This window comes from Malus sylvestris, chromosome 1 (genome assembly GCF_916048215.2).
Source record: "Malus sylvestris chromosome 1, drMalSylv7.2, whole genome shotgun sequence".
Classification (NCBI taxonomy): Eukaryota; Viridiplantae; Streptophyta; class Magnoliopsida; order Rosales; family Rosaceae; genus Malus; species Malus sylvestris.
In genome coordinates, this window is record NC_062260.1 from 28235247 (window position 1) to 28252658 (window position 17412).

General features: G+C 38.5%; 3 protein-coding genes and 1 long non-coding RNA gene across 6 annotated transcripts in view; 1 reads left to right on the plus strand and 3 right to left on the minus strand.

Moving 5' to 3' along the window:
- LOC126617172 (acidic endochitinase-like) overlaps window positions 1–17412 on the minus strand; it is a 20572-nt gene continuing 3160 nt past the window's right edge. The window contains exons 2-3 of one of the 3 annotated variants that reach the window (XM_050285218.1): window positions 10424–10743; window positions 1–289 (exon numbers count right to left, since the gene is read on the minus strand). In XM_050285218.1, coding sequence (XP_050141175.1) covers window positions 110–289; window positions 10424–10743 — 500 coding nt within the window. In that variant the 3' untranslated portion in view covers window positions 1–109. Of the gene's footprint in view, window positions 290–10126; window positions 11181–17412 lie in introns of those variants that run through there. The other 2 variants (XM_050285214.1, XM_050285221.1) reach the window with 2 other exon arrangements.
- Window positions 2521–17412, minus strand: part of LOC126617048 (uncharacterized) — a 33595-nt gene continuing 18703 nt past the window's right edge. Inside the window, exons 4-5 of the mRNA XM_050285120.1 lie at window positions 15692–15746; window positions 2521–2725 (exon numbers count right to left, since the gene is read on the minus strand). Coding sequence (XP_050141077.1) covers window positions 2571–2725; window positions 15692–15746 — 210 coding nt within the window. The 3' untranslated portion in view covers window positions 2521–2570. The remainder of the gene's footprint in view (window positions 2726–15691; window positions 15747–17412) is intronic.
- LOC126617257 (uncharacterized) lies at window positions 4432–4917 on the plus strand. Its single transcript, XR_007621309.1, has 3 exons — window positions 4432–4446; window positions 4560–4670; window positions 4766–4917. It is a non-coding gene; the product is annotated as an uncharacterized LOC126617257 (long non-coding RNA).
- The window catches only part of LOC126617191 (acidic endochitinase SE2-like), a 20080-nt gene continuing 12794 nt past the window's right edge, over window positions 10127–17412 (minus strand). The window contains exon 2 of the mRNA XM_050285228.1: window positions 10127–10163. The gene's annotated coding sequence lies outside the window, so the exon portion shown is untranslated. The remainder of the gene's footprint in view (window positions 10164–17412) is intronic.

The following is a 17412-nucleotide window of genomic DNA, read 5'->3' on the forward strand; positions in this document are numbered from 1 at the left end:
TCTCCGAAAAATACATATGCATGTTTTATTCAAAAGGTAAGGAATGATGCGTCATCATCCCTAATACACTTTATTATAGTAGTAGCATCAATTGAGGCAGAGAAGTTAATTAGATGCTGTCCTTAATGGATGCACTATAACCGTTGTCATAGAACCTGTTCCAAAGCATAACTCCTCCGTACTTGGGCGAATTCTTAATCGTTGGAAGAACTTGTGACTTGAGAGCGTCAGCAGGAATAAATCCGCCGCTCGGAGCGGCCTCAGGAGCTGCCGGTAACCCCATGAACACCTGGGTGGCCGGAACCGAGGCCCATTGGTTCCAACTGCTCAAAAGAGCGTCGGCATTACCGTCTGCATACTGGCATTGGGGGTTGTTGTAGAACTGGACCCAAACGTAGTCAAATAAACCGGTTTGGATAGCGCCGTCTAGGTGAGCATCCGGGATCGGACATTGTGGAGCTGCGGCTAAATAGACCGTTTTTGCCTGTCCGTTGTGTCCGTTGAGTGACTTGGCGAGCTCATCATAGAACTGCGCACCACCCGCCTCAATGTCGAAATCAACGCCGTCCAAAACCGCGTCCCCAAGCGGGCGCGAAGCTGACTGACCACCTAAGAAGTTGTTCCAGATGTAATCAGCAACTTGCCTTGCATCATCAGCTGAAGTGAGAGAGTAACTTCCGGCGGCCCCTCCAATCGAGAGGAGGACTTTTATGTTTTTTGATTGGCAGGTTCTGATGTCGGCACTCAGCCCGGTGCAAGTACCACTAGCGGGGTCGCAGTGGCCGGCGAGGTTTAGGACAGGGGTTTGGTTGTTTCCGAAAGTAGTGAGGAAAGCTATGTTAACAAACTGGTAGTTGCCTGAGTTGCAAGCATCTGCTAGGGTTCCTTCGTTTCCGTTTTGGCCCCAATAGACCGCAATTCCGGCGGCTTGGGAGGACTTGCATGAAGAAATGAGGATCAAGAGGGACAGCGTTAGGGCTAGGGTTTGTGTTTTGGATGCCATTTTTATATGTTTTTTTGGGTTGTTGTTCAAAGTGCTTGGGAGTGGACATGTACTTATAGGTGCAGGGGACTTATCGGTTAAGGTTTAGGGGAAGAAAAGTATGACAGACGTGTTCTGCAGGTAAGAGTCTTCTGCTTGCAACCGCGTCAATCACGTTAGGGCCTGTTTATTTAGTCCAAGTTTCACTTTACAACTTAGAACACGTCAATTAAATTAGGTCGTGTTGAAAATGCATTTTCCAAAACCACTTTCACACATAAGCGCTTCTTATATTTTCATAAAAATGCAAGTGGTTTTATAAAAAAAAAAACTTGAGGTGTTTGGCGTGTGTTTTTTCAGAAAGCACTTAAAATATTTTTTCAACCTAAAATCACTGAATTTTTTATGATTTCAAAGTTCTTTTAATTGTTTTGAAGGCACTTCCAACTGATATTTTATAAAAAATTACTTCTAGAGAGAATTATAGCATGCTAATTGAGAGATTCCGAAACTAAAAAGCCATCAAATTTGCCAAAAAAAAAAAATCTGATGAGACAATACGTGGAGAATCAACACAGCTGTATCATCACCAAAAATTTTCAGTGTGTAGAAATACAGTCCGGTACAAAGTGTTATAATAAAATTGGTTGATTTTTTTTTTTAAGTTTCCAACCAATTATATTATTACACTTGATGTACCGATCCGTATTTCTGAAAAATCTCTCCTTACCATCACATCACATGAATGTTTTGGAAAGTTCGTAGATAGAAACCAAAATCTCTCCTTATCATCACATCACATCACATGAACGTTTGGGAAGCTCGTAGATAGAAACCAAATGGAATATGCTTTTAGCTGAGGATGGCCATTGGCCAGGGACTTCGGTCTAATCACGATGCTTTAATTTCGCAGTCGGAAAAAAACTTTCGAATAAAATTTAGGGTATATTTAGGAAGTATTTTTAAATGATTGAAAACATTTTTAGAAATATTTTTTTTTTAAAAACGTTTCCGGTCATTTAAAAAAAACTTCTTAAACGAGTTTAATTACTTGTGTATGGGGCAACATTTAGCTAGTAATGGTTCTCATGAATTGGATTGTGGTGATGTGAAAATGGGTTTGGGTTAGTTTAGTTTAGAGTTTATATTTACTATCCGGTGCATGCAAATGGAATGTCAAATCTTTCAGAGAAATTTTGATAGAACTGCCACTTAGGGCAACACATATTAAACAAACAAATGTAGGGTTGGAGAATACTAAAATACATGAATTCTCGTGTTTTCATAAATGTGATCTAAAAATAATATAGCATGTGCCCTGAGAACAACGTGATCAGTACCTAATCGAAGTTTCTCTAGTGTGGAAAGATTCAAGAGGGGTGTGACGCTTCCGACAAATAAAAAATCACACATTTTCGAATTCGGAAATGTATAGAACAGAGCAGATATCACTAGATGAATGTTAACTGTTTTACAGAAAATTTATAAGACAATTAGAGTTAAACAACAGAAGCTTGCACTTTAAATGGTTATGTCCAGCTGCTTTTGGTATGTATATGCTTTTTCCATGTCTCGATGTAGTTCCAGTTCACTGCTCATCATCCTGGAACAATGCTTTCGAAACAGAGCCGCACGGCTGGCTACTGTATTCTCGGTAATCTTCATCGTCATCCCAGCTGCGTTGCGAGCATGAACGTTTGATTCCTGTCATTGGGGTTTCACAGACTCTGTCATCGCATGAACCTCTATGATCCTTCCTTTTAAACAGCTTTCGAAGCGGATTTGACTTTGGTTTCAATGGTTTCAGCCGTTTGGGGGCCCAAACTCTCTGCAGATCGGGCATCCATCTTGTGGATGAAGCGAATCTCCAAGCCCTCTCTCTCCTCTCTTGAGCTTCAAGTAACTTGCGAGCATGGTCGTCCTATTGTTTGATCTCTTCGACGCTTGGTCTTCCAATATCAGTTTTCAACGGACGAAGAGACTCACCTTCTGCTTGTAATGAGTCCCAGATTCTATAACTTCCATCCACTTCGACACTCTTCGGTTTTTCTTTACAGGATCGATTGCTATCCTCACTGTTGAGTAAACTATTAGGGAGTTCTTCCTCATCAGCAAACAGTAACAAATCCATTTTCGTATAGATTTTGTGAACCACATCTTCAAGTGTCTCACAGTACCTGAAAAATGTCCAAATTCAGGCTCTTGACAATTTGACAAAGCATTTCATTGAAAAGGTTCAATCCTTACTACCATTATAATTTATAATGTGTTGTATGGTTTACCTCGTAATGGTGCTAAGTTATTTCTACAGTTTTGGGGCATTTTTTTTGCAGTTTCGGTGCAATTTTGATGCAGTTCTTTTTTTTTGCAATTTTGCTGCATTGTTGTTGCTGTTTTTGCTGCATGTTCATTGATTAATATATGAGAAAAATAAGACAAATAGGTGTATATTTTAAATTATACATTTTTTTTTTCAAAAATCGAACCGAAACCGTTTGAAACCGTACCGCACCAAACCAAACGGTTTGGTTTCATTTCAGTTTTGGCTTCAAAACCGCACCGAACCGCACCGCAAAAAAATTTGGTTTCGGTTGCGGTTTCACTCGAAACCGCACCGAAGCGCACCGCGCCCACCCCTACAGGGGACTTGTCGATGAAGGTTTAGGGGAAGAGAAGTATGACAGACGTGTCTTGCGGGTACAAAATAGGTGCCAGTCTTCTGCATGCATGGAACCGCGTGAACCAAGTTAGGGCCTGTTTAGGCCAAGTTTCACTTGACAACTTAGAAATTTGTCAATTAAGTTAGGTCGTGTTGGAAATTCTTTTTTCAAAAACCACTCATAAGTGCTTTTAATATTTTTCGTAAGAATGCAAGCGTTTTTAGAAAACACACTCAAGGTGCTTAGCGTGTGCTTTTTTTTAGAAAGCACTTTTAAGTGTTTTTTCAACCTAAAAACACTTGTTTTAAAGACACTTCCAACAAACACATAATTAATGGAAAATTACTTCCAGAGAGAAATATAGCATGCTATTTGAGAGATTCCAAAACTAAAAGCTAAATAGTTATTAAGCGTGACCTTAACCAAGGTGAAATAAAATATCAAATTTGACAAACAATCTGATGAACGTCATAGCTATATGTATAGTCAGTAGATGAGATAATCATGAAACAAAACGTGGAGAATCAACACAGCCTTATCATGGCCAAAATTTGTCTGTGTGCCAGAACCACGGCCTAGTACACTAAAAGTGTCATAATAGAATTGGTTGCAAATTCATTCGGTTACAACTGACTCTGAAGTCTTTATTTCTGCACAACCACATAGTGAGATGTTTGCTTACCATGCAACCATGATGTCCAATACTCTTGGTACCTCAATCGTTGTCTTTACCAAAACTGGTTTTATGGCTATTCTATCGAGCCATTACCGACCTACCGGGATCATATTTGCCTTCACGAATGAGTGAGTTTTCAATTTACCTGTCACAAAGGCATTTAGTTAAAATTTGTAACTGTATCAGTCAAAATATGCTGTGAAAGTTCTATTCATTAGCAAGTACTTTGATTGCCATGCAGTAAGAGCATACAACGGAGATTGGCTTTGTATCAAGGCGTATGTCCAATATATACATGGAGTTCACAGAAGATTCTGAAACAAGCTTTAGCAATGCCTTGACTGTGCTGAAGGTGATGTTTTGCTGCAGATTTCCTAAATTTATGGCGACGTATGCTATTCAACCATGCCAGCACTGATGGTTCATTTTCTGTTGTTCTGTTTGCAGGAGCAAGGATTGGTAAAGGCAGGAGAAGAGGTCGCACTCGTTCAAAGTGGCAGGCAACCCATTTGGCGGCTCCAATCCACTCACAAAATTCAAGTGCGCAAAATTTAGGTGCAACGGAGATGGAACAATCGCCCTCGTAACATAGATTTCTTCGTCTACACTACAAAAGTTTCAAATGATAGCTTTTGTGTTGTACTTCCAGCGGAATTGTCGTGATACTTTCTTCCTTTGGTTGTTTTTTTTCTTCTGTTGCACACTTTTGTGATCCTATCAATGTGCTTCTTTTTGTTTCCGATTTCCCCCTAGTTAATTTTGGCGTATGTTTTAGAACTGTAAGTTGTTAAAGTATAAATTTGGCAGTTTGAATGCAAACTGTCTAAATTTTTTTAATAGTTCGATTGAGGAAACAGATCGTCACACTCACATTCTAATATCCGCCGCTTACCGTTTGTCGTGTGGCCGTTTAACACTGACTAAGGTAGATCTCACATCAGATCAGCACGGGACTAGGTTCCGTGCTCTTGTGAAAGTTATTCTACGTATGACGTGATTCTACACATGGTTTGTGGTTTGGGCTTGAACCGGTCTCTACGAAATGAGGCAGATTTTTTGTTTATTAACAAAGGTCAAAAGTCAAACAAAAATTGTTGATACAGACTATCTTAAACAAAAGGGGTTTTTGAACTTTAATCCTTCAAGAAGATTAAAATTTTAAAAAAATCTGATGTTAGATTAAATATTGATTTTAGTCCCTAATGTGTCCTTAATTCAAAATAATTAATGTGCATTTTATTTAATGTCTCCCATTAAATATTTAAATTTATTAATACACAAATTTTAATTTATTTTTTGACCAAAAAAGAGTTTTTTAATTTATTAATTTTATTTAACATTCTTCAAATTTGAAAGACTCAATTAATGTACCTAAATGTTAGTACCGAAATGTATGTACCTAAATATATGCACCGAAATGTTTTAATATTAAATTAGTGTACCTAAATGTGTGTACCGAAATGTATGCACCGAAATGTTAGTACCGCAAATGTATTATATTGAATTAATGTACCTAAATGTTTGTATCGAAATGTATGTACCGAAATGTATGTACCTAAATGTATGCACCGAAATGTATTATAATGAATTTAATATACCTAAATGAAGAAGATAAAGTCCATCGAAATATATTGTATAACAAAAATTAGTTTATCTAAATGTTCACAACAAAATATATTACGATGAATGAAATGAAAATAAAAATTATAATGAAATAAAATTAATACATTAAAAATTAGAAAGAAAAAGATAAATAATTAAAAATCAAAATATAATTAATAAATGAGGCTATTAATGTATCAAGGGACTAAAATTAGATTTTGATCTTACTCATGGTTTTAATCAAAAAGTCATCTTTGCCAAGGATTAAAATGAAGTTTTCTATAAACAAAATTAAACAACATTCGCTTGAATAATTATCAAATTGACAATGTCTCATAGGTGATGCTGTCCATACACTCTTTTTATTTTTCACTCACTCCTCCCAATTTTTAACCGTCAGATCGAATAAATTAAAGATGATCAAAAGACAAAAATTAACTGAAGATATGTGAAAGAAAAAACAAAATGTATATATAGCATCACCTATCTTATTAGGATAATGACATCCGATTTATTTGATATAATCTTTTAGGGAAACCAAAACGTTGAGTTACAAAAGTCAAACTCTTCCGATGATGGAATAACTATATCCATTTTTATCATCACAAAACTCGGACCCTAACATCACACCACCATACTTCGACGACTTCTTTATCACCAGTAGAATTTCCGAATTCAGCAAAGCAGCCACAATATACCCACTTCTGGCCACCTCAGGAGTGGCCGGCAACCCCAAAAACATCTTCCCTTTCTAATACATTAATGATTTCTCACTGATTAAATAAGTGTAACAAAACCTTGAAAAATCATCAATAAAGTTGACAAAATAAGAATTACCGCAAATAGTTTTGGTTGGAAAAGGACCGCAGATGTCAGTGTGTATAATCTCTAGCAAATTCTGACTCCTTTTGGCATCTAACTTTCTAGAATTAGTCATCTTCCCTTTTGCACAATCAACACACTCAATTGCAGTAGCAAGATTTAATTCAGGGATCAACTGAGCTTTGGACAGTTTTAAAACTCTTTCTTTGGATATGTGGCCTAACCTCTTGTGCCAAAGGAGGAAAGAATCATCACTGCAGTTCATCCTCTTAGTGCTTATGTTTAAAACATGTTGATTTGGGGATTCCAAAGTACAATTCAGACACCACAGATTGTCATTCAAAAAAGCAGTTCCCAAAACACAATCTAGGTGGTTCTTTTCAAAAATTTTTAAACTTTCATCATCACCTAGAAAAGCAAAACCGTCTTTGACAATTCTTGAAGCAGAGATCAGATTTCTCCTCATTTTAGGCACATAAAGCACATCCTTTAGTTTTAGTGTAAAACCAGAAGACAATTTTAAACACACCATACCTATAGCTTCTACCGCAACTTTAGTACCTTCTCCCACAAAGACATTATAATTTTTAAAACCAGTTTGTTTTGATTTCACAAAACCCTCCAAAGAATTTGAAATGTGAACTGAGCAACCGGTGTCAAACCACCAAGAATTCACAGGGATTTCAATCAAATTAGACTCAACACAGACATTGACATTTTCTACACCCTTACTTTTAAGATAGTCCTGAAAAACTTGACAATCTTTTCTCAAGTGTCCTTTAGTTTTGCAGAAAAAACATCTTAGTTTGGCAATATTTTTAGTTTTGACCATAAGATTGTTAGATCCTTTAATAGAGTCCTTTACTTTGATAGATGCATTAGACTTAAAAGAGGTTACCTTGGGATTGTTGTTCTTACCAGAGTGTCCAGAGAATGATTTGAATGATTTCTTCCCCTTGTCTGGTTGCACAAAATGCACCGTTTCAGTTTCTTTCCCTCTTTCTTGCTTCTGTCTAGCCTCTTCTTGAACGCACTGTGCTATTAGCTCATCAACATCCCAGTTCTTGTCTTGAGTGTTGTAAGACACCTTTAACTGACTATATTTGTTTGGAAGAGCTTGAAGGATCATAAAAACTAACTGTTTTTCACCAATATTAACATCTAAAGAATTTAATTTCTCAGCTGCATCAGTCATTTTCAAGATATGGTCTCTGATTGACCCTATGCCCTCAATCTTGTATGTGGTCAGCATTGCCATATAGTGACTGATTTCTGCCTTCTGAGATTCTTTGAACTTTCTTTCAATTGCTTGCAAATAATCAATAGCTAGTTCATGCTTCTTGATTCCACCGCGAACAGTATCAGTCATGGCACTTTCAAGTATAGAAAGTGCCACTTTGTTTGCTCTGACCCATCTCTCTGCATCAGCTTTCTCAGCCCTTGTACTTTGATCAGTCAGAATCGGCTTGGGAGTTTCAAGGGCTATGTCAAAGTCATTGAGTGTCAATAAGAGCCCAATCTCACGTCTCCATTTCTTGTAGTTGCTTCCCCCTGTGAGAACAGGAATGTTTGCCAAGTTCATAGTCCGGAACGATATTGCAGATGATGAACCTGCAATGAAATCACAATTTGAACTTATTAGTTCCTGATTTCATCTCAACATCACCGTGCACATCATGACTATAATCACAGACCCATATATATAGTCTTAATCAACAATCTGTTGATAAGCATACATAGAGTGGAATGATTAAGCAAGAACTTGAAAAACGATCTGCTGATATCTGCCATATATCCTTAGACACCAAATGGTTTAATGGTGTCTCATACATTTAAAAGGCATTTTGAAAGTGATCAAAGAAAGCACCGAATGGTTAATAATGTCTGTATCTCTAATTTAAAAGATCAAAATACATCTGCATATGACTTACATTTGCAGTCGATGAACTGGGAAAGTAAACACATTCATCTTTACATTTCACCAAAAGATTCAAAGCAATTAACAACATACCTTTTAATCTTTATAACTCAAATTCACGAATCGGGCAGCGGAAGCGATTTAGAATTTGAAAATAGAAGATTTTAGTTTTGGAAAGGAAAAACCCAGATCGATGTTTATAGAAGAAAGCATTGCTTTCTTCAATTCTGGAAAACCTTCACTCGATAATGACTTAAGGGTTCCTTTGACGGTTCATTATCACCAACGCTTCTTTTATTTCCTCCAGAACCAGACTTCGATTCTTCATAAGAGTAAAAATTTTTTTTTTTTTTTTTTTTTTTTATAGTAACATACAAAATTTCTTCTTTACAGATTGAATTCATGTTGATAAGTCTTGTGGCTCTGATACCACATGTAAGACCCTTAATCATAATCATCAAGACCAAAACATGAACTACAACTTAGAGAGAAATATTCAATTTATGTATCTGAGAAACACAGCAAGAAGAACATACCTGCACTTGTAGCAGAACCCGAAGCCATAGCAGCAAACTTTCAGTGCACCTTCTCTTCTCTCGCAGGTTATCAAGAGCTCGACTTATAAATAGGATTAAGTCCAGAATCTGAGCGTTCCCCTGTGAGAAGAGAGGCCACTATATATATACATATAATCTTTACCATAACTGATTAGGATTCCCTATCAAAATCCATGTAGGAAACAAATTCTTGTCTCCTTGTTCTGATCTTCATGCTGTACAAAATCCCTCTTCATAAGGGATTAGCATTCCTTTTATTAACAAGACTTTTCTATCCAATTGAACACATATATCCGGTCCTAAAACTCCTCTATCTCATACTCACATTCTTACACTCGGTACTCTATGTATTTTAACCGTTAAATCTTTGTTTAGAAATATAAAAATCAAATTCTAACAGTTAAAATATTCAAAATATCCATAGTACCGCTCGAAATTTTTTGAGACATTAAATGCAATCCCTCCAAGAAATCATCTCAAATTTTTTTGAGACATTAAATGCGATCTCTCCAAGAAATTATTAGATTATACCGTAGTACCATCTCAGCCGTGGTAGTTTCATCCAAAGGCTAGCCTTTACAATATGAGCTAGCCAGCCTTCATGCACACAGTGCCTGCCAATCATGTAAAACCATTGACAATGATACATGACAATTTATTTGGACCTATAACTTCATTTCATAACTACATCAGATAACCGTTTATGTGCAACTATATTTTATTCAATTTCAAAAATTAGCATATGCAATGACATGTTTTATCGTAAAAAGTACAAGAAATTTTCAACGTATCACAAATACAAAGTGTTATACCACATGTCATTATATAAAGAGAAATTTTTTATATTTTAAGTCTATCTCCACTTATATAATATGTGTTGTACCATCCGAATTCCGGATCAGTAAAAGATCTCTCCAAAAATACATATGCATGTTTTATTCAAAAGGTTAGGAATGATGCGTCATCATCCCTAACGCACTTTATTATAAGTAGTATCATCCATTGAGGCAGAGAAGTTAATTAGATGCTGTCCTTAATGGATGCACTATAGCCGTTGACAATGTCATACTGCCTGCCCCAGAGCATAATTCCTCCGTACTTGGGCGATTTCTTAATCGTTGGAAGAACTTGTGACTTGAGAGCGTCAGCAGGAATAAATCCGCCGCCCGGAGCGGCCTCAGGAGCTGCCGGTATACCCAAGAACACCTGGGTGGCCGGAACCGAGGCCCATTGGTTCCAACTGCTCAAAAGAGCGTCGGCATTACCGTCTGCATACTGGCATGGGGGGTTGTTGTAGAACTGAACCCAAACGTAGTCAAATAAACCGGTTTGGATAGCGCCGTCTAGGTGAGCATCCGGGATCGGACATTGTGGAGCTGCGGCTAAATAGACCCTTTTTGCCTGTCCGTTGTGTCCGTTGAGTGACCTGGCGAGCTCATCATAGAACTGCGCACCACCCGCCTCAATGTCGAAATCAACGCCGTCCAAAACCGCGTCCCCAAGCGGGCGCGAAGCGGACTGACCACCTAAGAAGTTGTTCCAGATGTAATCAGCAACTTGCCTTGCATCATCAGCTGAAGTGAGAGAGTAACTTCCGGCGGCCCCTCCAATCGAGAGGAGGACTTTTATGTTTTTTGATTGGCAGGTTCTGATGTCGGCACTCAGCCCCGTGCAAGTACCACTAGAGGGGTCGCAGTGGCCGGCGAGGTTTAGGACAGGGGTTTGGTTGTTTCCGAAAGTAGTGAGGAAAGCTATGTTAACAAACTGGTAGTTGCCTGAGTTGCAAGCATCTGCTAGGGTTCCTTCATTGCCGTTTTGGCCCCAATACGTCGCGATTCCGGCGGCTTGGGAGGACTTGCATGAAGAAATGAGGATCAAGAGGGACAGCGTTAGGGCTATGGTTTGTGTTTTGGATGCCATTTTTGTATGTTTTTTTGGGTTGTTGTTCAAAGTGCTTGGGAGTGGACTTGTACTTATAGGTGCAGGGGACTTATCCGTTAAGGTTTAGGGGAAGAAAAGTATGACAGACGTGTTCTGCGGGTTAGAAATGGGTGCCAGTCTTCAGCTTGGAACCTCGTCAATCAAGTTAGCTAGGGCCTGTTTAGTCCAAGAAGTTTCACATAAAACGCCGATTAAGTTAGGTCGGGTTGGAAATGCTTTTTTCAAAAACTACTTACACACGTAAGCGCTTCTTATATTTTTCATAAGAATGCAAGTGTTTTTGAAAAAAAACACTTGAGCTGTTTCGTGTGTTTTTTTCAGAAAATACTTTAAATGTTTTTTCAAACTAAAAATCCATTAAAGCTCCTTTACTTGTTTAAGGGCACTTCCAAAATAATATTTAAAGAAAAATTACTTCTAGAGAGAATTATAACATGCTAATTGAGAGATCCCGAAACTAGAAACTAGATAGTTATAATGAAGCGTGACCTTAACTGCTTAATTAAGTGAAAAAAGCCATCAAATTTGACAAAAAGTCTGATGAAAGGTCATAGCTGTATCATCTGTAGATGAGATAATCATGAAACAATGTGGGGAATCAACACATCCTTATCATCGTCAAAAAAAAAATTCACTGTGCTGGAAGCACGTTCAATTGAACGTTTTGGAAGTTTGTGGATAGAAACCAAATGGAATATGCTTGTAACCAAAATTGCTGGCTGCTATATACATCTTGGATTTTAGCTGAGGTGGCCATTGGCCAAGGGCTTCGAGATAATCACGATGCTTTAATTTCGCAGTCCGCAAAAAATTTCAGATAAAATTTAGAACACGTTTTGGGATTGCTTTCAAATTACTGAAAGCGATTTAAAAAAAAATGTTTATACAACTGATTTTTAGTAAAAATGCAAGTTAATCCTTCAAAAGCATTGAAACTAATGCTTTTTTTATGAAACACTTCAAGTGCTTTTGGAGCTCAAAAATATTTTCTCAAGTGGTTTCAGTCATTTAAAAACACTTTCTAAACGAGTTAATGACTCGTGTATGGGGCAACATTTAGCAAGTAACGGCTCTCATGAATTGGATTGTGGTGATGTGAAAATGGGTTTGGGTAAGTTTAGTTTAGACCAGTCAACAGTGTTTAAAATATCCACGACATTGTCGATATTTTCGTTGAAATATCCTTAAAATTAAGGGTCCATAAGCAAAAGAAGGATGAAATGCAAACTTCACCCTATATCGGCAAGATACAAGAAAACAATGAATATAGACAATATGTAACAACCCGTCCCAAGATTTACCGTACATAAATGGTATTTTTGTATTTTCATCAAGTTTGGGAATTTATCTTCCTTTTAAAATTTGTTTTTGGTCTTAAATGGTGATCCAAGGGGACCCACTCCCCTGATTTTGTCCCCGAGCCCTCTTCTCTCTTTCTTCCTCTCCTCTTCCCTTTCCCCTTTCCCGTATACTTCTATTCCTCTCTTCTCTATGATCACACTCACACCCAGCTGCACTCCCTGCTCGAGGAAGACGCAATCATCATCTAAACCACGTCCCTTTCCTCTTCCTCTTGCCTCTGTGCAACTCGGCGAAACCAAGAAAATAACCTCCGGCAAGTCCGACGGCTTTCGAAGCCATTTCCTGCCAAACCACGGCGCGTTGGCCGGCTTGAAAGGTATCAATCTCTTCGTCCCGTCAATTACTATAACTTTTATTTTTGTTTCACTCAATTTAATTGAGTATTGAAGAAGTTATACTCATTTGAATCTTACCCAGTTTCCGGCGACCTCCGAGGCTTTCGAGGAAATTTCAGGCCAAACCACGGCGATTCAGACGTCGTGTGAGGTATCATTCTCTTCGTCTCTTCCAGGAATACAACTTTCGTTTTTGTCTCGCTTGATTTCGTTGAGTAGTGACAAAGTTATGGCTGTTTAAAGTGGGGTGGTTTTCCGGCCGAATTTCCGGCCTTCTTCTTCCTTGGCAACAGGCCACCCGGCCTTTCCCTCTCCCTCGGACCTTAGGCCCGTGTTGTCTTAAGCCCAAAACCCTAGCCTTTAGTTTTAAGTTTTATAATTTGGTTTTAAAACCCTATAAAGGGCCTTGGGCCGGTGGTTTTTAAAAAGGGCTTAAAGCCCTGTTTTTCTTTATTTATTTTTATTAAGGCCTTAAGGCCTTGTGATTTTGTGCCCGTGGGTGTGTATGTTAGGTGTGTATGTGTTTATGCATGCACATGCATGCCGTGTGTGTGTGTGTATTTGTAGTATGTGTGTGTTTGGGCTAAAGCCCAAACCCCAATTCTCACCCTAAAACCATTTTAACCCAAAATCCTAGGTTCCTAAAATCCTTTAAAACCCTAAACCCATCCAATCCCAAATCCCCTATTTTATTTAAACCTAAACCCTAATCCGGATTTCAAGCCTAAAACCCGTTTGACCTAATTTGACCGTTGACCCCCGGTCAACGTTGATTTTAGGGTTGACTTTTCGGGTTTTCGTCCGGGACCCTTCTTAGGGTAATTCAACGTTCTAAATCCGTTTCCAATGTCCGTTTTCCCAAATTCAATTGTTATTATATAGTTTTATTTATTGGACTCTTTATGTGTTTAGGGGCAATTATTGTGACGTTTCCATCTTCGCTAGTGGCACAGCTTTTGGCAACTAAGTATTGCGAGTGGACCCCTTCTAGAATTACATGATTTGATAATTTAATTGCATAAATGATTAGCATGCCTACGAATTTATGATTTGATTTATGTGAAGCTTGATGATTTAATATATTGATTATCGTCTCGGGTTTTGGTGAGGAATTATTTGTTAGCCTATATTGAGCTATATTTTAATATATCGTATTTTCTATTAAAACCATGAACTGGTAGACTATCTGATAGATGACGATAGGATGCTAGAATATGTTTTTGAACCCCCTCTTTATAGTGTAGACGATGATCGGTAACCTATGCTATGAAGTGGTTTTTTTTAGAGAGACGTAACTATTTGTGCATACCTAGTAGACACTATGCCGCCTGGGGCAAGGAACTGGTGTTGGCATTTAGGCCGGGAGAAATAATCCCTAGCGAAAGGCTGAGGGACACGGAGACAGGCAGTGGGCCAAGAGGGAGTTATCTCTGGCTACGGGCACAGAGACTGAGGTGCAAGCATTGGGCCGGGAGTTATATTTATTCAGTGATCTTTCTAGCAGCACACTGCGTTTACGAGACGATTTATGATGCGTTTACTGTTTTGATTTCCGCGATGTTTTTCCGCGTTATGGCGTTTGAGATATTTTTGGCATACTAGGATTTTTATTAAATCCATCACTTATTATGCTAGTAGTTTTCATTTATATAAACTTTGGGGGTTAGTATGTTGATAATTGTTTTATTATTATTGTATATATAAACTTGGTCCACTCACCTTTGTTTTGCCCCCCCATTCAGGACTTAGAATCAAGGCACCTAATCCCGGCGTGAAGACACTTTCGCAGCAGCATCTTCGGATCCTCTCGATGTAGGACTCACTCCTTTACTCATTAAATTTTATCTTAATTCTTTTTAGTGATTAGATTTAGTTGTATGCTCTGAGCACGTTCCTAAAACTTTTAACTCTTAGTTTTTAAATTCATAACACTTACTTATTTCTTATTCTTAGCTTTTGTATCAATTAATGGCTTTCGTCACCCTCGGGTGTCGGCCAGCATGTGTCTTCCTGGTATTCGAGGAATATCAGGGTCGGGGCGTGTTACAATATTTACCGATTAATTACAAAATTTTGCTAATACCTATTGCAGATTTCGAACTGTAGAATTTTTTTTATAAATTTTTTCTTTAATTTCAACTAAATCTGAATGAGTACTTACCCCATTGTAAATTTCCATCGAAGACTTTCCAACTATATCGATATTTTAAACACTGGTTTAGACCAACATGTTTAATATCCAGTGCATGCAAATAGAATGTCAAATCTTTTTGAAAAACTTCAGTATGACTGCCACTTAAGGGCAACTAGCATATTAAAGAGACCAATGCAAAGTTGGATGAGACTAAAATACATAAAGTCTCATGTTTTGGTGAGATGTGGTCTACAAATGATATAGCATGTGCCCTACGAAAAACGAGATCGGATTACCTAATTGAAGTTTCTCTAGCATGAAAAATTCAAGAGGGATGTGACGGTTCCGGAAAGTAAAAAATCACACATTTTTATTAATAATTTTTTTGTTCGAATTCGGAAATGTATAGAACTGAACAAATGGAATAGTGGCTCAGTGATACCAACAATTTCATGTTGCAAATTAAAAAAAAAAAAAAAAAAAAAAGGAAATGTTTTACACAAAATTAATGACAATTAGAGTTAAACAACAGAAACTTGCACTTTAAATGGTTTTTTTCTGCTGCTTTTGGTATGTATATGCTTTTTCCGCACCGCTGGCTACTGTATTCTCGGTAATTTTCATCGTCATCCCAGCTGCGTTGCGAGCATGAACGTTTGATTCCTGTCATTGGGGTTTCACATACTCTGTCATCACATGAACCTCCATGATCCTTCCTTTTAAACAGCTTTCGAAGTGGATTTGACTTTGGTTTCAATGGTTTCAGCTGTTTTGGGGCCCAAATTCTCTGCAGATCGGGCATCCATCTTGTGGATGAAGCGAACCTCCGAGCCCTCTCTCTCCTCTCTTGAACTTCAAGTAACTTGCGAGCATGGTCGTCCTTTTGTTTGATCTCTTCAGCGCTCGGTCTTCCAATATCAGTTTTCAGCGGACGAAGAGACTCACCTACTGCTGGTAATGAATCCCAGATTCTATAACTTCCATCCACTTCGACACTCTTCGGTTTTTCTTTACAGGATCGATTGCTATCCTAACTGTTGAGTAAACTATTAGGGAGTTCTTCCTCATCAGCAAACAGCAACAAATCCATTTTCTTATAGATTTTGCGAACCACATCTTCAAGTGTCTCACAGTACCTGAAAAATTCCAAATTCAAAGATTAATCTATCTGCTTAAGTTAATTTTCCATCTCAAACAAAAATTGATTGCCCGCACATGTACTTCCGGAAAACTAATTCCAGGAACGGATTATTTAAGCAACATCGTTTCAAGGATCATACTGTAGACATACACTATTGGCACATTGCAAAAGTTGTATAAACATATTCCACACTCGTTCAGAAAAACATGGGTACGATGTGCGCATAACTGGCCTATATCCTGTTAATCTACACTGATAAGGAAAGACACTTTAACTCATCTAAGATTTTAAAGACAACCACTTTCCTTATTTAGCATTGTTGCAAAGGTAAGTAGGACATGATTTGTTAGATAGGTAGTAATATCCCACATGAAAGTGGAACACAGTGGCACCGGAAATGTGTATTTGTTGAGACATGAACGATAGACTGAATGTAGCGTGTGCTATATAGCCTTTCAGCGAAAGCCATAATGCCTCAGTAAAACATCCATTATATAAAGTAAAGAATAATTTCAAGGGTAGGGGTTTTCAACAGTGGTACAGATTTATTACCTGCTTTTTATGATCTTTTCAACATAATCATTACACTCCAGTCACCAAAGAAGCCCTCCAGATGACATCGAATTTTCTCCAAAAAGGAGCAAATCTGTTTTACAGACTTCTGTTTTGTAGATTCAGCAATACTTGCACCAACCTCTGATTGTAGTATCTCCATCCGGAAAAATATCTGCAATTCATATCGTGCACGAGCTGGCGCAAGGAGGCGGCGAAGCACGAAGCCCGGGGCGGCGATGCCGGGTCGAGGCGAAATGCGGGGAGGGAATTGAGGGTTTGGGAGAGGGAATTGAAAGTGGGGCCGGGGAGGTGGAAAGAGAGGGAGAGAGAAGTGGGGAGCTTGGAGGAGGAGAGCAGCGGAGAGAGGGAGGAGAAGAAGGGTCTGAAGGCGAAGAGAGAGGCGGAGAGAGGAGGGAAAGAGAGGATGGTTTTGACGGCGGCGAGGAAGGCTGTGAGAAATGGAGCTGGGTTTTGGAGGTGGAGGAGTGGGTTGAGGCCTAGGAGGAGGACGATGCGCTGCGTTTTGCCGTAGTCGGCGATTGGGTCGCCGGAGCTCCGTTCAGATGCCATCGCATTTGCAGGAGGAGAAAGAGACGGACTTGGGTTGCAGAGAAGGGAGATGCAAATGTGGAATTAAGGAACAGTAAACCGAATACGCAGTCGTTTTAGTAGAAAAACGACGATACGGTAGATGCTTGAGCGGGAAACCAAATTTTGGCTGTAAAGG